Below are 25,450 nucleotides of genomic sequence, written 5' to 3' on the forward strand. Positions count from 1 at the left end.
GAACAAAGTTCTTAACACACTTTCATTGTAAAGATAACTATAAAAGTGTGAAATTTCCCCTTTTTTCTGTTTCTCATACAATATGATCAAAGGACATAATAAGTGTCCGTAGTCTAAGAATCACCCTCACACACATTGTGGACCACCCCGCCCTGGCCCCTCCCCGCCCCGCCCTGGCCCCGCCCAGCCGCCCGACCCCACGGAGAAGTCACAGATCATGTAACAGAGAGAAAGACAGAGAGAGTTTCGTAACTTGGGGAAGTCTTGTGGTGCTTTTAGTCCTCGAACCATCGTCTTTATCGAACCAGACGTGACGCCGCTGAGAGTTTTAATCGCCGCTGCGTCACCTTTTCACGGAATTTCCTAACTGACATTTATTTATTTATTGTTTTAACTCTTCACCCTCGGACCAGCTTTTGCCGTTCAGGAACGTAAGTTTGACTTTGTTCTCGTTGTAATAATGAATATTGGTGAGTTGTTTTTTTTTTGTTTGTTTGTTTGTTTGTTTTTTGGACTGTTTTTATTCACATCAGGTGTCGTGAACCTTATCTGGTCCGTTTTTAATTATTATGATATTTAAGTTCATTACAGACTTGACTCGGATGTGGTTTAGATAAATAATTAGTCAGCAGATTGGCTTTAATCAATGTGTTTAGTTAAAACTTGTCAGTACCCAGGTTCAGTTTGTGAAATGTAAATCTTTTCTCAGATTTTTCTGAGCTGGAGCAGTTTTTTTTTATATTTTATAAGATGTTCACTTCATGTCAAAATTTGTTAGATTTCATTCTGTTTATACACTCAAATGAATAAATAACAGGCTATATTTATTATCAACTGGTCTCACACAGCTGGGTTGTTTAAATTTGTTTAAAGCAAATTGCTCATGAAACGTCAAGCAGATTTTAGCAAATTAATGTAATTGTTACAATTTGATAAAAGTTGCTGTTTAAAACTGCCAGTTTTTGTAGGTCCGGTTGATATAACTAGATTGAGTAAATACATCATTTAATTTCCTGAAGATTAGCTATAAAACTGTAAGTATTTTGGTTTGTTTGCCACAATTCTCTTAACCGCTGCTTTATCTCATATTTTTGTATGATGTTGGCACGTATGTTGAACGTAATATAGTCATTTTGAAAGTGACCCCACTGCCGGGTTATCAGCGTTAAACACCAGACTTTAAATTCTGTTATGGATTTTTACTTCCCCCTGCTGGCTGAATTGTAGACTATAACATTTGGCAGCCCTTTCTGGATGTTTCAATACAGTCTATGAATGTTACAGGCACTTAACGGAGGATATCAATGAGATTCAATTCAGTTTCTGATCAAGTTATATAATTTAAAAAGTGATCAGTTACGAGGTTTAAATCGAGGGCGGGTGGCAGGTATGTTTAAGTTAATGGTTATGTGCGCACACATACATACACAAAAGAATAAAACAATCCATTCTTGTTGTTTTTGACTAAAGTTAATTTTAACACATCTGACTTTTAGGTTTTCTACCTATTGGTGTATTTAAAGAGAAACAGCGATCTTATAATTACTATTGATTATCCAGCAAGTTGGGCAGTTATTATGACTTTATGTGACATGCACACTTCAAATTTTGACAACTTTTAAGCAGACGAAACCTTGTGAAACACCCTCCCCCACCCCACCCGTTGATCTTTGGAGACCCCGGGTTGGGAACCAGGAGTTTATGTAATGTTTGTTGGTACTGATTCTTCATGTCTTTTTACCAAAATGCCATATTTATTAAACATTATTAGGAATACTAAGGAAGTTTATTTTTCATTCAGAATCCTGTATTTTATTTTCAGTACAGGATTCCATCCCTCCAACTGGATGCCCAGTCGTAACCCTAAAAAGTAACGTTTGTCCCCACATATGGAAACTCAAAGGTCACACCTGAGCTCCTCTGTCTGTCTTCTGGTTTCACTACGTCCTACATCTCTCTCTCTCTCTCTCTCTCCCTCTGTTTCCTGTGCTTTGTTTCAAGGCTGAGCCTTGCGTCACACATTCCACTTGGCATATGAAGCTCTTATCCTGTTTAGAGCCAAAAGTGTGTGTGGGGGGCGAGGGATGTGGGGGTGGATGGGTGGAATGAGGGTGACCTCTCCTGTTCTTTGTCTTTCTTTCTACTTCTCTCTTTCTGTCTATCTCTTAAAAACTAAAAAAAGGAGGGAATAAAGTTGTGCATCGCTTTTATTCCTTTGCTGTTATTCCCTTATTATTGGCGACTCACATGTACGTTTACACACTCAAACACCCCACCCACCCCTATGCCTCTCTTCCTGAATCAACATGCTGATGTTATCTAGTGGAACAAAATGTGTGCCGACACACACACACACACACACACACACACACACACACACACACACACACACACACACACACACACACACACACACACACACACACACACACACACACACACACACACACACTGCTCAAAGGGCATGTCACAGGGAACATTAGAGCTAAACATTAAGCTCCTGCTTGGGGAACAGTTGGTGATCCTCCATTAGATATTAAGGACACTGCAATCCATAGATGGCCATAAACTTAAAAGCTGCAACTTTAGTGCACAACCTCAGCAGGGCCTGTGAAGCTCTTTCTTACCCCCCTCTCTCCCCATGTTTGAGGTTCACCGAAGTTTTGTCATACTTTGGTTGAAACCCACTTCATTTTCTTCCTTGTTTCTGTCTCTCTCTTGTACTTTCCACTTCCATTTTGACATAGTTTGGTTAGAGCAGCTGTTTACTTTGCACCCCCCCCCCATCATTGGATATGGAGGTGCCGCAAGGGTGGTGGTGGGGGGGTTAAGACAGGAAACCACAGGCCCCCTGCAGCAGCAGCAGCAGCAGCACCCCCTGTTTGGACGCACTCCCCTCATCCTCCTGCTTCTCTTCTTTACACCCCCGACCCATCACACAGTGTGGAAATAATAATAGTCAGACTAAACTCTGTGGGCTTCCGCTTCTCTCATTTTTGGCAGACAGCGCCGTATCCTCCTTTGCTCTGTCCTCAGCTGTCTGGAAAGCCTCAAACCTTTGCTTTTGTGACTTGAGGTGTGTACTTACTCTAATATTATCTCTGCAGCTGTCAGAAGTAATGTATGTGTGTGTGTGTGTGTGTGTGTGTGTTAAATGCATGCATCCATGGTTGCATGTGTGTGATGACGGATCCTGTTTCCTCTCCCCCTGCTGGTGGCCCCCTCTGGCTCCCCCATTCCGGAGGCTTGCAGGCTCCACAGTCTGCAGCAGAGGAGCTGAGAACACGTGCGTGTGCATGCATGAATGTTTTGGGCATACAGGTTATAGAAGGAGGAGGGTGAACTAAGAGGCTGTATCTATAAGGATTGTTTTCAGTTGACATTGTTTGTTTTTACAATTAATCATTTAATCTCTCGCAGGGGGTGCAGAGACATTCTGAAATTTCATTTTTCTCCAAACGCCAGGCCAAAATCTAACCATATTCATTTGGTTTTCTAATATCCAGTCAACAGCAATTTGCCTCAACTTTTGCAGTGCTTAACATTGCAGGAGAAACACTTAAACTGTTAAACCAAATTTATGTCAGCCTGAAAGCACAAAACCATTCTATCCTTCTCAGATGATCTCATTTACCTTATAGCACATATCATTTTGTCATTTAAAAACATCTATTCATGATTGGAGCATTTTAAACAATGAACATATTCGAACAATTTAATACCAGATTATGTGCACAATTAAATCTTGTTTAAAAGGGTCATATTGTGCAAAATTGTTTCTGTCCACTGATCCTGGAGGTTGAGCTGGAGTCTGTGGTGGAGGTGTGAGAGAGGAGGATGCTGAGGAAGCTGCTCAGCATCCTGGGCACCACCTCCCACCCCCGCATGCCACACTGACATCCTGTCAGAGCACCTTCAGCCTTAGACTGAGACCACTGAGGTGCACCACAGAACGCCACAGGAGGTCTTTCCTACCAGTGGTAATCAGACTGTATAATTCCTCCCCCTTCTGCAGGATGAATACATAATGAACAGAGAAAATAATTTCCTTCAGGATAAAGTTGATCTTGTCTTACGCCTACATGGTCTATCTGTGAATGATGTGTAGAGAATATTCCTTTTTAGAAGGAGAGGGGGTGTGATAAGATGACTTAATTCCAATTTTAGGCAACAGGAATGTGTCATGTTGTAGTGATGTGAAAATAACTCCTTTTATGATGCATTTTTTTTGGTTCATTGACTAATCAGTTCATTGAATAATGTCATCAGTGTGAATCTGGAACAGGTTGTGGAGCCTGAAAAGAAACGTCAGGTTATAAATATGAGGTGGTTTGAGGGCATACAGAGGTTTAAACAAAAGCACAAGGATACGAATGAGTAAGAGCCAAGAACTGAAGAGTGGAAAACAAACTTACTGCACGGGACCTGAGAAGGTAGATGATGCATTCATTGGTGTATAAATGTGTCATAAAATAGGAGGTGAGCTGCGTAAGGTGCTTTTTTTAAGTTCCACACTGCATGCAGTGAGCTGTGCCGAGGTTCGAGTGCTTCATTTGTTGTCATTCTTGTATTGCTGTTACAGAGTAGAACAGTCAACAGCAAAGTAACATAAGGTGAAAGTGACATGGCTGGAAAATGGGTAGTAAAGAAAACGTAAGGATAAGCTGTGAAGGCTGTGGTGGAGCGGCTTGCTGTCTGTTGCGGCATGTTCTTGGACAAAGCTGTTGTCTGGAGGTTTCTGGTCTTTCTGGTGATCTCATCATCTCAGCCTCCATATGTGTGTGAGCGTAGCTTGTGTCTGCATCCAAGCGTGCGTGCGTGTCCGTAATAATTTAGCCACTCAGTGATTTAGTGTGTGCATTCTGTCGAGCTTGCAGAAACAAGTACATGTGTGGTTGAGTCAGTAGCGAGAGACTCCAAGCCACAATATTTTTCCCTTCAGTCATGTTGTTTCATGTCATTTGTAGAGTAGAAAGGGAGGAGGTGGCCCGTGGTTCAGATATATACATTCATAAACCAACAGGCGGAGCAGAGATAGCAGGAGCAGGCGGAAAAAACATCTGAAAGGAACACAGAGATCGATGTGGGAGAAGGTTTGGAGGACCATCGTGGGAAGATGAGTCCGAGGGCGGACTGGTGTGGGACATGTTTGCTGAGTGGGTTGGGGTTGAGTACACAGTAGTTCCACTGACCTAGAAGGACAATATTTGCAGACCACTCTTGACATGCACGCACCCGAGCACACAGAGATCTAGAACGCACGCGTGAAAAAGATTCCCAACACCATAACCAGGAGACCAGAGAGATGGCAGACAACATTCTTGTTTTGCGTTTGTGCATCTAAATACGGAATGTTCTTTGATGGTCCTGTAAAAACTCAGAGGTGCAGCAGGTGTGCTGACTTTTGTCTCCGGCAGGAAGAAGCACAGGTTTCACCTCCTTGTAATCTCTGCAGATTATCATCTCAAACAAGTGCATCCAAAGGGGGAAAAGTGTAATTTTATTATGAAGGTCTTAATAACTTTAATTATATCTGTGATTTTTAACAGCTTATCTACCTTTTTTCTTCAATTAATTTGATTATTTTTGCTAAGGATGCTGTTGTAGTTCTCACTGAATAACTGACAAATGCACTCATGTTGTGACTGATTCTGCACAACATGTCTTTTTTTGCATAAAATGCAGCTTTTTCGTGTTCTCCTGATATATATCACATGATTGTTTTATGTGTTAAGACTGGTTATATTCTTTCAACTGCTTCATCAAAGTGATTATGCACTGTAAAAATCCTTAAGTTCAACTCAAATATTAGGTAGAGCATCTTTATCTACTACCTTCTACTGAAAAATGTGAGGCTATTAAAGGGTTAAAGCGGAGGGGGTAAAATCGACTTCAAAATATGTTTTGTTTCAATGTAAAAGGTTAAGTTATTAAAGCAAGTTAGTAACCTTTTGCTTTAACATCTATTTTGAAGTTGAGTTTGGTCACATTTAAATGCTGCAACTGAACTTAATTTTTTTTTTTAAAGTAGAACCACCTTGATCATTTTTCAGTGTAACTCACAAAGCGCCAGCTGTAGATTGTCATTTACAGTAGTGTTCAGAATAATAGTAGTGCTATGTGACTTAATCCATGAAATTGGGCTATTAGTAAAAAAAAAAGTAGAAAAAGGGGGTGTTCACAATAATAGTAGCATCTGCTGTTGATGCTACAAACTCAAAACTATTATGTTCAAACTGCTTTTTTTAGCAATCCTGTGATTCACTAAACTAGTATTTAGTTGTATAACCACAGTTTTTCATGTTTTTTTTTTTCACATCTGCGAGGCATTAATTTTGTTGATTTGGAACCATTATTTTGCTCATTTACTAGTGTGCTTGGGGTCATTGTCTTGTTGAAACACCCATTTCAAGGGCATGTCTTCTTCAGCATAAGGCAACATGACCTCTTCAAGTATTTTGACATATCCAAGCTGATCCATGATACCTGGTATGCGATATATAGGCCCAACACCATAGTAGGTAAAACATGCCCATATCAAGATGCTTGCACCCCCATGCTTCACTGTCTTCACTGTGAACTGTGGCTTGAATCCAGAGTTTGGGGGTCGTCTCACAAACTGTCTACGGCCCTTGGACCCAAAAAGAACAATTTTACTCTCATCAGTCCACAAAATATTCCTCCATTTCTCTTTAGGCCAGTTGATGTGTTCTTTGGCAAATTGTAACCTCTTCTGCACATGTCTTTGATTTAACAGAGGGACTTTGCGGGGGGATTCTTGCAAATAAATTAGCTTCACACAGGCATCTTCTAACTGTCACAGCACTTACAGGTAACTCCAGACTGTCTTTGATCATCCTGGAGCTGATCAATGGGTGAGCCTTTGCCATTTTGGTTATTCTTCTATCCATTTTGATGGTTGTTTTCCGTTTTTTCCACGTGTTTTTTTTTTTTTTTTTGTCCATTTTAAAACATTGGAGATCATTGTAGATGAACAGCCTATAGTTTTTGCACTTGTGTACAAGTTTTCCCCTCTCCAATCAACTTTTTAATCAAACTATGCTGTTCTTCTGAACAATGTCTTGAACGTCCCATTTTCCTCAGGCTTTCAAAGAGAAAAGCATGTTCAACAGGTGCTGGCTTCATCCTTAAATAGGGGACACCTGATTCACACCTGTTTGTTCCACAAAATTGACGAACTTACTGAATGCCACACTACTATTATTGTGAACACCCTTTTTTCTACTTTTTTTTTTTTTTTTACTAATAGCCCAATTTCATAGCCTTAAGTGTGCATATCATGAATGCTTGGTCTTGTTGGATTTGTGAGAATCTACTGAATTTACTGGTACCTTGTTTACCTGGATTAATCTTTTTAGTCACACAGCACTACTATTATTATGAACACTACTGTATGTACCACAACTTTCCGGGTCATTTTATGTAGGAAGAAGCTGATTTTCTTTCCTGTGATTGTGTGAACTTTCTGGGTCTCATTGTATTTGTTCATTTTTAAAACACCCCGAGGGAAAGTGTGTCTTATTTCTGTGACTGTCTCTATCTAGACCGTCATGTTGCCTTATTATGTCTTCTGTTCATTTTGAGTGTTTAACACAGTTTGAATGAAGATGGACAGAATGCCGCCTCCTCGGATGTGAGCTGGAAAAATGTCTTTATCGCCCCCTCGTGGCGATTGCATATAATTTGATCCTAAATTACAAATGAGGAGCTCAGCTCGGACGTTTTGGATAGTTGAGGAGCAGAAAGCCTCCAATTTTGGATAATGTGGCTATCTTTTAAGATAATAATTTGCAGTTGTTGTTTTTATCTCATGCGTTGGCTCAGTGGGGCGTGTCTGGGCTTGTACAGGCAGGCACGTGTAAAGTCGCCCTTTTGTTTGCGTGCAGTTTATGATGACTTGTTGCTAATCACAGGATCCTGGTGGCCACTAAGACCACTTTTGCTTGTCTTTAAAGTAGTAGTATTTTGTGGATATTAATAATGTGTGGATTTTGTGAAACTGAGTGAAAATCGTGTATATCTGAGCTGGTTATGGTTTGAAATATGGGTTGGGGTGAATGTGGTTGAAGGGCATGTCATGCTCTGACACAGGAATGCACTCTATTGAGTGCCCTCTTCAATTTGCAGTACTTGCTGTTTGATATATTTTCTCAGCACGTCTCATTTAGATTTTGTTGTACATTTTATTTTGTTTTGGTGCAGCAACACACACTGCTGCATCACATCCAGCTCTATTAATGCATTTACAGGGCAAGACGTGTCACCAGCGCTGCTTTTAGGAGTGATACTCTGTAGAAGTTAAGATCCTCCAAATAAAAACAGATTATTCTTCACAGTTTATAGCAGAGATTCCATGTCTGCATCATTACACACAGACAGTGCACACAGAGCACATTTCCAGTTAGAAATGGAGGCATTGATGTGTAAAGCACTTTGAGCATCTGATGCAGATGGAAAAGCGCTACATAAATGTAGTCCATTTACCATTCAATCTCAGTGCCTAGTGTCTCATTTCACAGGGGGAGAGTTCACTAGTTCTAGTGTCCACTGGTCCTAACCTCTTTATATTATATAGTTTATTACAACCCCAATCTGATTTTATAGTTCACAAATAAATGTAATACGTTCAACTAGCTAACAAACCAGGTCAAGTTTTGTTCAATTTACAAAAATAAAACATATGATTCTCTTTAATACTAGGACTGGTGGACTTAGTGGGAGTTCCCTTTTACACTGAACATGCTGCATAAATAGCATTGTGTGGGCAGACATGCCTCAGTTGTACTTTTGTGTTTCAGACTGTGTCAAAGAATTTCAAGATAGGGCCCTAGAATAAAATTAACAGAACGAGGAGGTTAGGGGGAAGTACAGCAAGTTTCTGCTGCTGCTACTACTGCAGCACTTGAAACTGATAGTGAGTGTAAACACACATTAAATAGAGCACTTTACACTTGAATATGAGCACATTTTAGTCCTCTCACTGATACTTATCACAAAATGTGATTATTTACATGTGAGCAGATGAGTGAATCAATTAACAAAGTTATTTGCAAAGCACAGATGAAGCAGACTAGCCAAAAAGCTACAAGATCAGCGCTCTGCCTGAACTGACGCAGCAGGTGACTGTGAATTTCAATTCTGGAATGTTGCCAGATCCCATGATGCAAATGAACAGACTGAACGTGTTGTTAATTAAAATGCAGACTGGTGCAACAGCACTCTGAAGTGGTTAATCTTGAATTTGTACCAGAATGATGATGTCACATGGCCAGATGAACCGTTTCCCAGAATTTTGGGAGACACAATTTCATAGTTCTGGCAGATGCTGGGTGAGTTTTATAGAATATGACTGCTGTATTCCAAGTATAATGAATCATTAGACTTCCGATCAGTTTTTATAGACTAAAAGGATATGTTAAAAAACATTGTATGTTTGTGCATTTGTAGAATTATTGATCCAACATTGTACAATAGGCTAATTTGCTAATTATATTATTATTTGCACACTTTTGTTTGTGTACCTTTTGAAGTGTGTTCCAGATCCAAGACTTGACAAGCTGAAATGACGCGTCTTTTCTGGTGTTTCTGTTTCACAATCTGTTTGTTCACTCTTACCTGCTCTTATTGTCGCCTGTGTATGCGGGCGATAAGCACAATAGAACAACTGCTTGACCTCAGGGTGAACTATAGTACAATACAAAACCGGATTGGAAAACACCCTCAGATACATTTGTACGAACGCGCGCACACACACACACACACACACTTTGTTTTTTCGGAGCCAGTTGAAGGGTGAGGCTTCAGTCGTCATGTTCACACCCTTCCTGACCCAGCGAGCAAGCATCCTGCTCTGCTGTCGGTCTGCTTTCCATGTAGGCGATGTGTTTGTGTGCGCGGCAATGTGTTTGCGTGCACGGCACAGTGTGATCGTCCGTGTTCCTGCCCCTTCGTTAATAATTAAAGGTTAACTTTGCTGTGGACTTTAATCTGGTCACACAGACACACACACTCTGACTCCCTGAGGGTACACACTTTGACAGTTGTTACCTCAGTGCTTCTTGAGTGCATGCACATGCACATCCATTCGTGCTCATAAATGAACATAGAGTCATCGCAACTGCACCTGGCCATTCAAAGCTGAGGTAACTGGAACCACCTTTGAAATTTCAAACGCTTTCACCCCAAATGTGTAACAGGCCTCAGGAGGATTTTGTGTCTGTGCACGAGCTGCGTCATCAGGTCCTGCATTGTCTTGTCACCAGGCAGTTGCTCCTCTAGCTGCATCACACCTGGAAGGGGCTGAAGGAACTCATAAAACAACAGGCCATAAAACTGTCAGTGGCAGCGTCTGAGGGATTATTAGATGACACCCACGCTGTTAAACCGCTTCTCGTTTCCTGAAAACTGACAGATTGGATGTCAGAAAGTGTTTCTGATGGTGACGGAATGACCCTGCAGACACCCTGCTTCAGGCCGTGATTTACCGAATGTGATTGGCCTCACACACGCACGCGTTCCAGACGTTTTTGTTACCGAAACCCTCATCGAGTCTTGTTCTAAAGATCACTGCGCTTGTCTGTTACAGAGACATAGATTATCCCCTCAAATGGTGTGGTTTAACTTTATTTAATAATGTTCAGGGCATGCTGAGCAAATGCAAAAATGCATGTTACAGTTTGTCCAAAGTAACACTTTTTAATTTGCCAACAATAATAAAAGAAAAAAACAAACAAAAACAGTTCTTGCAAAAACTGACATGAAGCGTAAAGAAAAACATTGTATTCATCCTGTCTTTTGATTTACAGCCAACATAAATTTTTAATTTTTTTTGTTTTGTTTTGTTTTTTGTTATATTTTTCAGTGCAGATTTTTTTTTTCCTTTGTGTTTTTGTAAGATTGAGTGTTCTTTATCTTTGGCGAAGATTAGACTGTGTATCTCCACCTTGACACACTTTTGCAACATTAAATCAGTCTTTAAAATGTACAGTCTGTACTCTGTTAAGCAATTTAAAGCCAAACTTGCAACATTTCATGAACCTCAGTTCATTACTTCTTGTGTAATCCTGCTTATAACAACAAACAACTAGTAGGCACTCAGAGAGTGCATACCTCCACCCAAGGCCACATGGTCCTAAATGCTTAAACTTTCTTCTAGATCAGACCTGGGCAAACTGCGGCCCGTGGGTCACATGCGGCCCTTTGCATGTCTCTGTCCGGCCCTCATGAGGTCTGTGATTATTATTACATATATTAAAAATGTCAAGCTTGTGTGTTGCAAATCATTAGAGGTTTATTTAGGTATATTTAAATATTTACATATTATTACAATAATAAAAATGACCTATAAAAGCTGTTAAATAGGTAATTTGTTTTGTAAAATTTGTAATGGGAGACAGCCGAGTTATCGATGGTGTGGCCCTTGGACATAATTCAGGTTCCCTATGTGGCCCCTTGTAAAAATTAATTGCCCACCCCTGTTCTAGATCCTGGATGTAAAATATACTCAACAAAAATATAAACGCAACACTTTTGGTTTTGCTCCCATTTTGTATGAGATGAACTCAAAGATCTAAAACTTTTTCCACATACACAATATCACCATTTCCCTCAAATATTGTTCACAAACCAGTCTACATCTGTGATAGTGAGCACTTCTCCTTTGCTGAGATAATCCATCCCACCTCACAGGTGTGCCATACCAAGATGCTGATTAGACACCATGATTAGTGCACAGGTGTGCCTTAGACTGTCCACAATAAAAGGCCACTCTGAATGGTGCAGTTTTATCACACAGCACAATGCCACAGATGTCGCAAGATTTGAGGGAGCATGCAATTGGCATGCTGACAGCAGGAATGTCAACCAGAGCTGTTCCTCGTGTATTGAATGTTCATTTCTCTACCATAAGCCGTCTCCAAAGGCGTTTCAGAGAATTTGGCAGTACATCCAACCAGCCTCACAACCGCAGACCACGTGTAACCACACCAGCCCAGGACCTTCACATCCAGCATGTTCACCTCCAAGATTGTCTGAGACCAGCCACTCGGACAGCTGCTGAAACAATCGGTTTGCATAACCAAAGAATTTCTGCACAAACTGTCAGAAACCGTCTCAGGGAAGCTCTTCTGCATGCTCGTCGTCCTCATGGGGGTCTCGACCTGACTCCAGTTCGTCGTCGTAACCGACTTGTGTGGGCAAATGCTCACATTCGCTGGCATTTGACACGTTGGAGAGGTGTTCTCTTCAACTCTATGCGAAGGAGATGTGTTGCAGTGCATGAGGCAAATGGTGGTCACACCAGATACTGACTGGTATCCCCCCCAATAAAACAAAACTGCACCTTTCAGAGTGGCCTTTTATTGTGGACAGTCTAAGGCACACCTGTGCACTAATCATGGTGTCTAATCAGCATCTTGGTATGGCACACCTGTGAGGTGGGATGGATTATCTCAGCAAAGGAGAAGTGCTCACTATCACAGATTTAGACTGGTTTGTGAACAATATTTGAGGGAAATGGTGATATTGTGTATGTGGAAAAAGTTTTAGATCTTTGAGTTCATCTCATACAAAATGGGAGCAAAACCAAAAGTGTTGCGTGTTTATATTTTTGTTGAGTATATGTCTCTGATCAAATTCTAAATAAAATCGCTGATTTTCTCTGACATTATCCATCTGATCACCACGTTTCATCAACATCCTCTCATGGCCAATTTGACTAAAATGTTGCTATGTGCCAAAAATTCTTCTTGGATCTGACTTCCAAAAAATATTCTGGATCACGTCAAAAAGTGAAGCACTTATTTCCCAGAATGTTATCAACCTGCTCACCCAGTTTCGTTGAAATCTTTTCATGACGTTTTGAGTTATCGTGCCAACAGGCAAGCAAACAGACAGACACGTGTGTCCATGTCCTCCTTGGCAGCGGTTATGAAAACTGTGTGACCTGAGTGTGGTGTTGTGTTAACGGCTGGTGTGTGTGTGTGTGTGTGTGTGTGTGTGTGTGTGTGTGTGTGTGTGTGTGTGTGTGTGTGTGTGTGTGTGTGTGTGTGTGTGTCATTGCAGGAGCCTGGCCTGTGCAGCCATGCTGATGTATGATTACCCTCTGAAGACAGACATGGAGACGGTAAGGCTCGTGTGTTGTGTAAACGTCACTTTTTGTCTTTTTTTTGTGTGTTTTGTTTTAGCTAACACAAGCCTGAGCGTGTTTTCTTAACACTATACAGTAAATCTGACTTACCAGTTCACAAAGTATACGTGTCTAGACGGACGAGTTCCCACAGTGTGGCTCTTCCTCTTCTGTACAGTGGACATTTACATACAAAGACTGCACACACTGACAGGCTGTTATATACATACATACACACACACACACACGCCTGGTTATCCACTGTGTGTAACTTATTCGGCTGTTGTTTGCATAGAACGGAAATTTGAGTTTCACCTCCGCTTCTGCTTCCTCCTCCTGCATCCTCTCTCTCCTCTTTCTCGTTCCCAGTCACTCTACCAGTCATTGGTGAAAACCCCGGAGACCTACGGAGTGATCTTTTCTCACCTGGCAGGCACCGCCCACCTTTATCACCCCAACCACATGCACAATTTCGGCCAGTCTCCCTCCCCCAGCAATCCCCCACACACTCAGCTGGAGCCTGTGGACCTGTCAGTCAGCAAGCGCTCTTCCTCCACCTCTTCTTCCCGCTCCCCTCCCTGCTCCTCCTCCTCTTCCTCTTCCCCAGCGTCCTGCCGTAGCTCCCCGCCCTCACCATACAGTCTGGGCAGCCACGCCTCCCCTCACTGTTCCCCTCCGCAACTGCAGCTCCACTCCTCACCCTCCCATGCGCTCCCACCACCCACTCCCTCTCTCCCTTACCCGACTGTCCTGGCCCCTTTGATTGGCTCAAGCACCAGTGTCATCCAGGGGTCAGGGGTCATGCTGTCACCAGTCATGCTGCAGCCTCTGCCCGTGCTCTACCCGTCCTCTCTCCATCTGCACCAGCCGATGATGGTAAACGCCGCTGCCGCCAGTGACGACAGCCACCAGCATCATCACCAGCACCGGCAGCAAGGAAGCAGGGAGCACAAGCCAGGTTCGGCCCCATTCCACACAGCTTCCTGTTTTCTGTCTGTCCGCGGACACATGATGAATATGACACATATATGTATCTGTAAAATTTAATAAGTGTTCATCAAAGGCATGAAGTGGGGCCACAATCATATGGGTCCATATTTAAACTTTCCCAAATCTGGATCTGTGTTTGGATCTGGACCAGAATACATCTGTGGGGAGTTATTTGACAAAAAGATCCATTTCTTCTTACGAAAAGGTCAGTTAAGTCCACCGAGGACTTCCTGTTTCCGACCGTGTCCCGTAACATATTAGCTAGACTGTTAGCAGGGTGATGCAAAAGGTAGTTAAATATTCAGAACTCAGTCAAAACAAAACTCGAAAGTTTGACCATGGTCCGGAGTGAAGAGCGTTAAAGACACGAAGCCTTCAGTGTCACGTACACACAGAGCAGCACGCTGAACGTACGGTCACATGACTGCTTCTGCAGTTTCGCTGCACTTCCTTCCATGGAAATACCAACAAAAACACAAATGCAGCACTGTACAAAATACCTGGCCTTGATTTCTGAAATATTCATAAAATAAACATGCTGTAAAAAATAATGGGGGTGGTGGGGGGGGGGGGCATTTCTAAAATCAGATATTTTATTGGGTACACAGCATTAAAGACTAAATACGTTTGAGTGGCGGCTCTTGACCTGTAAAACTGAATTTGTATGAGTGAATTGCTCCATTGTGTTGCAGTAACATCATGATGATTATGTTTGACTATTTGATTATTAACACGCTTGCTGTTTTTGTGGAATTGTGCGTTTTGCTGCAAGCCTACAAAGTAATCAGTTTTTAAATAATCTAGAAGAGCCATTCAAAAATTTTTGAATGCTGCATTCAACTTTGCAAAATTTGAGGCCCGCCCAAACCTTTAATCACCATTTTGATGGACACATGACACAAAGATTAAGTCATTCCATATATAGATGCTAAACTAGGGCAGATAAAGGAAGATTTACAAGGAATTTAAATCCAGTGTATTTGTTTTATTACTCCTGGTTGTATCTTAAAAATAATCAGAAATATTTTTGGTTATTTTAAACCTCATCACAAATTTGAAAATCAAAAATGTTTTATGTATCATTTTTAATGAATTCTTAAGGCCCACCTGCAGTACCTTTTTGGCCCATTAAGGGGCCCCATCCCACACTTTGGGAGTCACTGATCTTGAAAGGTATATTGCCTTCTTAAGTGTACTATTTTTTTAACAAAATATAAAAATTCTGGGATTTTTTTTGTCTATTTTTATTTATTTGAAATCGCTCACATGACTGGAAATTTCAGATTTGTTAGTTTATTGACATACAGTATGAATGAAAAAGCAAACATTACAACATCTGTTTTGCAGTAACACCCGAGTTTTTTCCACAGTTCTCTATTTATAATGCAGACTTACAACTTTAGATATACTGTGTACACAGTATGAAAATGTAGGTTTATTTAGGAAGAAGATAACAGTTAAAATCAGTGCAAATATACATGTATGAGGGGCGACTGAGAAGTTTTGAGCCTGATACAGAAATAGTAAGGCTTGGTTCTCCATCTTTGGCATTCTGAAACACCAACATTTCCCAAGAATGTGTGAAGTTTGGACTCACTGGGTGCAGTGTTGAGAAATGTTGGTGTTTCAGAATGCAAAAGATGGAGAACCATGCCCTACTATTTCTGGATCAGGCTCAAAACTTCTCAGTCGTCCCTCATATGTGCATTCGTGTTGGCCTGTGCTCTTTATATAGGAAGTGTTTCAAATAATGAATGAACGAATTTATTCATGTGTTAATCTGAATAAAGCGGGTTCTCAAAGAAATTTTTAAATTATTTATCATTAGACGTGCATTGTGAGGTGGGTGTCGCTGTGGGAGGTGAAAATGTGTCGAGAGGCTGTTGGAAGAAAGCAAAAGGTTTTGATAAACCATTATTCAGTTTGTCATGAGCTACAACTCCTTTCATTTTTTTTCTCTAAACAGAAAGAATGCTTTGTCTTGGTTTTTAATTCCAGGCTGTTTTTCAGAGTAAAGAAACGCCCAGTTTTCTAAAATGTTCTGCTGTTTTCACAGTGAATGAGGAAGTGCTTGTCATTTCCTCTGTTTGAAGTCATGCTGGTTTCTCAGAGGAGGAAACTTTCTTTAGTCAGCTGAAGGTCAGAGATTCACAGAGGTCACCATACGTGTGATTAACACTGACACACATGAAGATGATGACACGCAGCCCTTTTTTTAAAAATTGATCTAAAAACAGTGTGTCCTCTTGTAATACTCAGTTTCAATTCATTTGGGATTCACTGATCTCTAAACACTGGATTAGTCATGAACTGCACATACATGAAGTTACAGGAAGTGCAAAGTTTATCAATAGGCGTGTGTTTGATTCCCGAATATTTTTTGTTTTTTTAGTGAGAATGACTGGACATGGCTTTGAAAGTTACTTCTTTTCTTGTAAAAAAAAAAATACATTCTCATTGATTTATTTATAGGCCTAAGTTAATGTAGTTTGCCAAGTCACCAGAATTAATTCATTTCAGTTTAATAGTATAGTTCCAAATCACAAGAGTTAATTTATACTGGACTCCCGTGGATGATCTGATCATCATATTCCAATGCATGAAATGGACAATGCAGATTAACAGCTATGTCACAAGAAGCAAAAAATGACATGGTGATTCATGAACAAATAGTAGTTTGGGGGGGGGGGGGGGGCGCAAACACAAGGTGTAGTAAAATGTGCAATCTACTTTTGTTCTGTTGGAACAATAAATAGGACACTGAAGGCTGTCAGATCAAACGCGTGTAAGGTGTTTACATTCAGCCTGTCACATTTACAGTTTGCACGCGTCACGGATACGATCTGTACATGTCACGGATATGGTGCGCACGCGTCACCATTAGAGTGTGTATGCTTAATGAATACAGTGTACACACATCACAGTGACTGCACGTGTCACAGTTACAGCGTGCACACATCACTCTTGCTGTGTGCACACAAGAAACATGCAATTTAAAAACAAAAAAACACCATCTGGGACCTTCCATGTTTTTCTTTCTTGCTAAGATTTAGGGTATGAACAGTGTGATGGTGTCTCCTCTAACTTGTATATTTCACGTCTACCCAGCACTCTCTACGAAACCCCTGGAACTACGAGGTGACGCCCATATGCTGCACAAGCCAATCAAAACAGAACATCCCAGCGAGCACACTCGCGAGTCGCACAGCAGCCTTGAGATGACGTCGTCAGTCATCAGGATATCGCACGAGTACGAGTGAGTGAGAGACACACACACACACACACACAACCGACCAAATGTCTGGTCACATGGCATTTCTGAAAATGACGTGAAGGTGCGTTTTATATTGTCATTCTGAAAAGATGCACTGAGACGAGTTCGTCATCTACAGTGACGACACAACGAGCAGTAATGTAACACTTCTTGCTTCATTGTGTCATGAACAGTGGGTGTGCCTGACTCTTTTGTTCCACCTTTCCTTTTTATTACTTTGTTCCAGTTCTCATTCCTGCAGCCACTCCTCTTCATCTTATCACCTTCGTGCTGCTGTCTCGATAGTGTTCTGTTCCTCTTCCTTCTCGCCTCATCTCCTGCCTTTTGCCCTCTTCTTCCTTTCCCTTCCATCGTCCTATCATTTTCCTCCACTCCTCCCTCCTCATTGTCACCATGTGACTCTTCTGTAGTGTTTTCCTGTAAGAGGTAATTATAGATTGGTTGGGGGTAGGACTGGAATGGTGCCAGATCTTGTTTTTGTGTTGTTGTGCATCTGCATAATGTGCATGGATTTTATTCTTTTGTCAGCCCCAAATATTTCTGTCATTACGGGATGTTACCTGACCTAAAATAATTGAGTCATTAACGAGAGGTGGGTGTGTCCTCAGGTGTCACTCTGACACGCTGTCACGTACAGTATAGTTATGTGCTTGTATAACTAAACGTGCATACGATTAAAGGAGTCACATTTCCTCAGCGTCTGTCGTGGCGTGTCGGCCTGAGTGTTGGTGTGTGTCTTATGGGGTTTTTGCACATTCCTTTATGTGTAGGTAATCTGTGAAAGATTCATGTTTTGACACCCGACACCTGCTCTCAACCGCCACATATACACACACGCATGCCTTAGTAACAGCGTGGAAAGACAACTGCTTTTTGTTTGACCCTTTCGATTAACTCTAACACGGGAAACGTAATGACTCAGCACACCAACAATTTAAAATCTCATCTTTTGCTCTTTATTTATTCCATTTAGATTTCCACTTCCACAACAACTTGGCTCTGCCTTAACAAAATTCACCAACACGCCAAAAATAAATAAATAAACAAAGAGGATAGGGTAGTCAGAGTGAAAATCTTTACTAACGGTCCTCTGTCTGTCCTTAAATGGTCATAATGTGCGTGTATCCATTATCCTGCTGAAAAGGTGTAATGCTGAAATTCTAGTGGTGGAAAAGAATTTGAATTTTAAAATTCAAAAGAACTTGAATTTTAAAATGTTGAGATTCATGCTATTGGCAGGAAAAAGGGGAATTATAAGAAATTGGCTAAAATCTATAGCGCCCAAAAAAGAAAATGGTTTGATGTAATGCATGAAGTATATGATGGAGAAATTGACCTATGTTGTGCGTATGGAAACTAAATAATTTGACAGAAAATGGAAAGGATGGTTGAATTATATCAGATTATTCAAATCTGACTTTGTTTGAATGTTTTTTAGTTATTCGAATCTTGATGTTTTAGTTATTGTTTAAACAAAAAAAATGGAAAGACTATTTTGGAAATGCATTGATTCCATTGTAATCGTACACAAAGTTTTAAGATAACTATGTGTACCCTATGGCAACAACAATAAAAATAATAAAGAACATTAATATGCACATATCTGCCTCACCTGCGCTCTTTTCAGTGCTTTACACAATCTAGATTTTTTTTTTTTTTGAGGTGTTGCATCATCTTAAATCGTTTTATTATTATTATTATTATTATTTGCTTAAACACCCCAATACATAGCTGTAGGGCTCTGCTGCATATTATATTTTGATTATTTAGCATCAGGGCATTTTCAGGGTACACTTGTTGAGAACTTTTTTTTTTAATAGAATGTGATGCTTTGCTCTTTTTTCACTTTATATTTGTTCAAATGAATTTATTTTTGTGAAAATCATGAAAAAGATTCCATCGAGCCTGAAGCAGCATCAGGAAAACAATTTAAATGATCTTTAATATTGTGAACATTGTTTAATGAAAGTATCATTATATGCAAATGTTTTTGTGTCCCTGGGTAAATTATTTATTCAGTTTTTCATGACATAAAAATAAGCCTGTTATTTATTTATTTATTTATTTTTTTAAAGTGTGTAATGTCAAAGTGGGAACAAATTTCTACAACTTCATGTATATTAAATAAAATATAAGAAAAAAAAATCAGAGCTGAGCATCAGTAAATCATCAGTTTGTCGCTTGGCTTCAGACACGTTAGTAGGTGGATAAATTAATATTTTGAAGCCACTGAATATCACCTGGAATTTAGTTAAATTCAGTAAGAAATGTAAAAGAGTACAGTAACAATTTTAGTTTAGGTCAAATTGTAGAGATTTGATTTTACTTTATGATTTTAACTACAGGTTTTTTAATTAATATGTAAACAATAGCAATAATAACAATAAGAATGTACTAATCCACTGAGTTTGTCATTTAGTTTAATTCACTCCAATGTGCCCGGCCTTGGATATGTAACAAAATTTGAAAGACAGAAAAACTGTTTTGTTTTGTTTTTTTTTTAAACTTGTAGGTGTGGTTTCTCTTATTGTGGCCCGTGTGTCAGTAAAACACGCTGCGTAATGTTTCAGTGAAAGAAGTGTTGAAAGATGAATAAAACTGTAGCTGAGAAGAGGTGAAGGTGTGGCAGACTGGAAAAGACGGGAGGGTTTTTTTTTTTTAACTTCCTTGCTGGTAGATAGTTGTTATTGCAGCAGCTCCTTTCTTCTGAAACTTGCATTCCGGCGTCATTGGTGGTGACTGGTGTTAAACAACAGCGCCTCCTCTTGGTGAAATTCAGCATTATAAATAATAATCGAATAATGAAATGACAAATAATGCCCTCTCTCTCTTTCTCTTTCTCTCAGGGGAAATAACCCATCAGTCATTGTGCACTCGGGCACGAAGCATCCTCTGCCCGCTGACTCTCCTGACTCCCTGAAAAAGCGTCGCATTCACCGGTGTGATTTTGGAGGCTGCAATAAGGTTTACACCAAGAGCTCCCACCTCAAAGCTCACCGCAGGACTCATACTGGTGAGATGCATCAGGGATGAGCAATCATGTGACGCGGATGGCCAGCTTTCTGCAAAATTCCATCCCGGCAAAAATTATTGTTCTTACTTTAGATCCTGCAACCCAAGTCAGAAAATGTTGGGACAATATGGAAATTGACATGTACTTCATTGCAGTTAGTATGAACCCAAGATATTTCATGTCTTGTGTTTTTAACTTAATTTGTTAATATACCTTTATTCCTGAATTTCAGGCATTCCAAAAACAAATAAAACTAGAGCACAGCCCTCACAGAGCGCAAACCTCCGCCAATGCTAGTTTCCAACGGGGGATTTTCAAGATCCCGCTAGACAGCGCCTACATGCATGCGTGATGATGTCACAACTCTATCCAGTTAGGGAGACGCGGTTTCTTTCAATAACAAGAACTGTCAAGAAACTTCTCATGTGTGGTTGGAGTTGTATGGCGGTAGGAATTGCCTTTTGAATCCTTGAATAACAATGTCAGTCACCCAAAGAAATCAAATAATAGTGAAAAGTTCTTCATTGCGCTCAGAATGTTGGTATTTTTGTTGCTGAACTTTCCTAGCAACGAAGCCCCAGTCACACAGCACTAATGAAGGACACTGAAGCCAAAATGAAACAATAAATCTGGACTTACTTTTACTTTCAGAGACATAATTTAACTGACGTCCAGCTTCGTTCCTGTACGAATCCCGACGACAAATTAAAGTCGTCTGTATTCCGTTTTGCTTTGTGTCTTGACGGTTCCTCATCATTTGCATAATTCCTGTACCGTCAGTGTTCCGTTTGACAGTTGTCCAACTTCGTCCAACCTCCCAAGTCCAATATCTTGCATGAACATTGTACACACACACAAAAGGCTGTTCGCACAGATGTATATTAAAAAATGAAGTGAAGTTCATGACACACTGCCCCGGTACTTGAATTCATAAAGCCTATAGTGTAACAGAAATCAAAGAATCACTGTTTTTTTTTTTTTGTGTTTTCCATTGTGTCCAAACTTTTTCTGATTTGAGATTCTTAGTCTCTTTTACTTATAACACTATATTACATAGAATTTTTAGTTAAAGGTGTCAACAAAATCAGTTTATGATTTTACTTTTTAACCTGAAATGTGGTTTTGGTATTATGTCACCCTGCAAGTCCTATGACTGCACATGCTCTAACTCCTGATAGAGCAACATTTAGGCCATAAATGGCGTGTTTATTTATATATATATATATATATATATATATATATATATATATATATATATATATAAACTCAGGGTTGGGAGGGTTAATTTAAAAATGTATTCCGATACAGTTACTAGTTACCTGTTGAAAAATGTAGTCAGTAACATAATCCAAGTACCATAATATTAAGGTAATGTAATTTGATTACTTTCAATTACTTCTGGATTACTCCACTATCAAATATGCTAATACAGACAAAAGAAACTAAATATAAATAGTCTTGACTACATAGTACAGTTTATTAAGCAAAAATAAAACTGTTTCTTTTACATGGCATGCTCTGTTTTACTTCACATTATGAATTAAGAGCGCCACAATATTGTTTTAAACACACCCAGTGTTCACCTGCTAAATTTTCAACAAAAAATGCCAAACAAATGAAGGATAATGAAAACTCAGGCGGTGTGCGGATGAATTTGTAATTAAAAGTGGCTTGCAGAACAATATACAAAACAAAAAAAAAAGTCTACTACTTGTTCAGTAAATTCGCACCATGTTTAACATATCAGTCCACTTATTGAACTTTCAAAATAAGAACAGCAGCATAATGAAAACCATTAAGTAAATACTGTCAGTAAGGAGGCGTGGTCGCCATTTTAATTCCGGGCAAGTTAGTGATTTGCGTGCATAGAAGTTCAAGAAACAGGTGGAATATGCCGGAAACCTGCGCATGTTGGTAATGCCACAAACGGAGGAACAAGGGAGACAATATTTCCTTCCATAAGTAAGTGGTTTTGGTTCTTCTTGTCACTTTGTCCATGATATTTGGATGATAAACAGCTGTATGTCTCCTGCCGTACCTGTGTCGCCTGATGACACGGACCATTAACTCTTCACTTATGTCTAGTTGATATTTTCCACTGCTAGACCAATGTTGTTAAAATACTTGTCATTAGTGATTAAAATTGTTCGACAAGACTGGATTTTTTTATTTATTTATTTTTTTAATTTGCACCTTAAAATAATGAGATTATAATGACCCGCGCTGTGCCGCTCACAGTCACACCCACACATAGAGATGTGTGCCCACACCACTGACTTCATGAATGAAACTCGGTCAATAAAGGATAATTGTGTAAAAATATAATATGTATATAAATGTATTGTAATGGTTTTAGGAGCTGCGTTGAACAGCAGCTGCAGCAGGACGCCTCAGCTCAGCAGCTTGAACAGCGCAGATCCGTGTAACTTTCAACACTAATATTTGAGAATGTGTGTGTGTGTGTCAGAGTAAGTTTAATACTTTCCTGACATAATTTAATGTAATTTAATTTTACTGGCTCAATATCCAGGTCAAACTGGCATTTTTTAACATGTATTTTGCGAGCATTTTTCTGAGTGTGTCCAGTCACGGATCTCCATTAAAAATGCATTAACATCCGGGTACTTCATCAATATTTTGCCCGGTTAGGAGACGTCATGTAGCTGTCCATGAAGGGACGTTTTCGTTTCAAAGAAAAAAAATATTATATACAGATATCATAAAATTCATTAAAATTGTAATCCCCATTTTTACTAAATATACCTGTAATCTGAAGGTCTTTTTTTTTCTGTAACTGTAGTGGAATACAGTTACCTTTTTTTTGTATCCTAATTACGTAACGCCGTTACATGTATTCCATTACTCCCCAAGTCTGTATAAACTTCGTAGCTACATAGCTGGATTCTGCAGCTTGACACCCCTCCATAGTCTGTGGGGGAGAAATGTAGCTGCCACTGATCACGGGGTACAAGCAAACCTCAACGGTTTCTGCAGCCAAGGATCTGCAGCCAGGGCCCCCTGCCCCAGGAGATGGTGGATGATATGACCCCGTCAAAAATAAGCAGGGAAAAATTATTCCCATTTGACATAGATTCATTCATCTTTAGTTGGACTTTGATGCCAGCCAGGTGACCTCCTGTTGGGTGTGATGTTTGGTTGGAATGAAAACTTGCAGTCTGTTTGCCTTCAATGACCATTGCGGATCCCAAGTCTATATTTTGCTTTTCCAGTGTTTATATGTTTGTCCTCCTGTATGAACCTTGTCAGTGTCCACATGCCCCTCTTACCGTGTCTCCTTCTGTCTCTTTTCAGGTGAGAAACCCTATAAGTGCATGTGGGAAGGTTGCACATGGAAGTTCGCCCGTTCAGACGAGCTGACAAGACATTTCCGCAAGCACACAGGAGTCAAACCGTTCCAGTGCCCCGACTGTGAACGCAGCTTCTCCCGCTCTGACCACCTGGCATTACACAAGAAGCGCCACCTCCTGGTGTGAGGCGGTACTGCCGGTGCTGTTAACTGAATGCAGCTCAACTTGAAAGAACCTCGGTGCTGGTTTCAGCGTGGGACTCTACCACTTTGACTTGGGAGTTGATCTTCGGTCTCTGACAGGGAGATGGGAAAATGTTCCTCAGGGTGTAGTTTAAGGCCCTTTGAACTCACTAGTTTGAATATGAACTGTCACATCCCGCATCCTCCTCCCCTTCTTTTTCTCCAGCGCCTTAACCTCTCTGCTAGTTTCATCAGCTGATCTTTACGATCAAAATGTTGTCTTGCAAAAAGTGCAAAGACACTTACTGAACAGGAGCTCGGGCATCTCAGCTGGCCTGAGAATGCTTGCTCTTGTGGCTGAAGAACTGAGCAACACCCGCACTAATAAAATACAAACATGCTCAACCCCCCCCGGCAAATTATAAGAGCTGATTTTTCTGCATGTATTTTTCTTGATGTATAAAGCCGTCACACTTATATGTCAAAGACCGTGGACATGGTTTCTTGCTAGCTAGGCTAATATAATGTGAAAATCCCTTGTTTTCTGAATAAGGGAACAATTCAGAATGTATATATTCATAACACAGCTAACGCCAACTTCTCCATCACCATATCAGGCCACACACCTCATCTGCCTCTCAAGCGTACACCATGAAGTGTCTTAAAAGGCGGCTGGCTAACGCTCTCTCTCTTATCGTACACGTGCACAGTTAACCGCACACAAAGCAGAAACATGCACTTAATAAAAGCAGCTCAGCCTCAGTCTTCTGTGCTTTTGCTATTCGGGTTGAAAGGCGACATTGGGTCTGATCAATTGTCAGAGTGAAGTTTTCTTTTCATTTCAGAAATGTGAAAGTTTCTGCACAGGGGCATTTGTTGTAGAGCGAGGAAATGTTTGTTTAAAGGCATAAGCAATTAAATATTTTTTGTTTTACCGTGTTCCTATATATAAACGCTATGTATCTAATTTGTTATTTGTGATGTATCACCGGTGGCCTGTTCTATTTTATGACACTTTTAATACTGGGGAAACCGAAGTGCAAAAAGTGAACCGTTATTTTTTTATTTTCAGGAGTTGTATTCCAGCCTGCTGTACAGAATGTCTGTTTTCAGCTTAAACGCCATTTATTTTTCAGTACTCAATATTACCGTGTGACTCTAACAGAATATCATAAGTATAAGTACACTTCTGCTACAGAACTCTTTAAAGGGATCAGGTTGTGCCAAAACACATTTAAAAAAGAAAACAAAAACAAAATTATATCTTTAATAGTTGGAGATTTGTGATAAACATCCTCAAAATCTTATTTTTGTCTGTGCATATAAAACCCCTGGCAATAATTATGGAATCACCGGCCTCGGAGGATGTTCATTCAGTTGTTTAATTTTGTAGAAAAAAAGCAGATCACAGACATGACACAAAACTAAAGTCATTTCAAATGGCAACTTTCTGGCTTTAAGAAACACTATAAGAAATCAGGAAAAAAAAATTGTGGCAGTCAGTAACCGTTACTTTTTTAGACCAAGCAGAGGGAA

General features: G+C 40.1%; 1 protein-coding gene across 3 annotated transcripts; it reads left to right on the forward strand.

Moving 5' to 3' along the window:
• The first annotated feature begins 215 nt into the window (after positions 1-215).
• klf3 (Kruppel-like factor 3 (basic)) lies at positions 216-25,211 on the forward strand. Of its 3 annotated transcripts, none has more exons than XM_034188234.1 (6): positions 216-431; positions 13,084-13,144; positions 13,517-14,105; positions 17,246-17,393; positions 20,258-20,424; positions 23,737-25,211. In XM_034188234.1, exons 2-6 carry the CDS (start codon positions 13,103-13,105, stop codon positions 23,916-23,918), a joined length of 1,128 nt encoding a protein of 375 aa, XP_034044125.1. In that variant the 5' UTR covers positions 216-431; positions 13,084-13,102; the 3' UTR covers positions 23,919-25,211. The 3 variants fall into 3 exon arrangements, with proteins under 3 accessions (XP_034044125.1, XP_034044127.1, XP_034044126.1); XM_034188236.1 differs by lacking the exon at positions 216-431 and adding an exon at positions 5,491-5,511; XM_034188235.1 differs by lacking the exon at positions 216-431 and adding an exon at positions 10,115-10,163.
• The last annotated feature ends 239 nt before the right edge of the window (positions 25,212-25,450 follow it).

This window comes from Thalassophryne amazonica, chromosome 15 (genome assembly GCF_902500255.1).
Source record: "Thalassophryne amazonica chromosome 15, fThaAma1.1, whole genome shotgun sequence".
NCBI classification, from domain to species: domain Eukaryota; kingdom Metazoa; phylum Chordata; class Actinopteri; order Batrachoidiformes; family Batrachoididae; genus Thalassophryne; species Thalassophryne amazonica.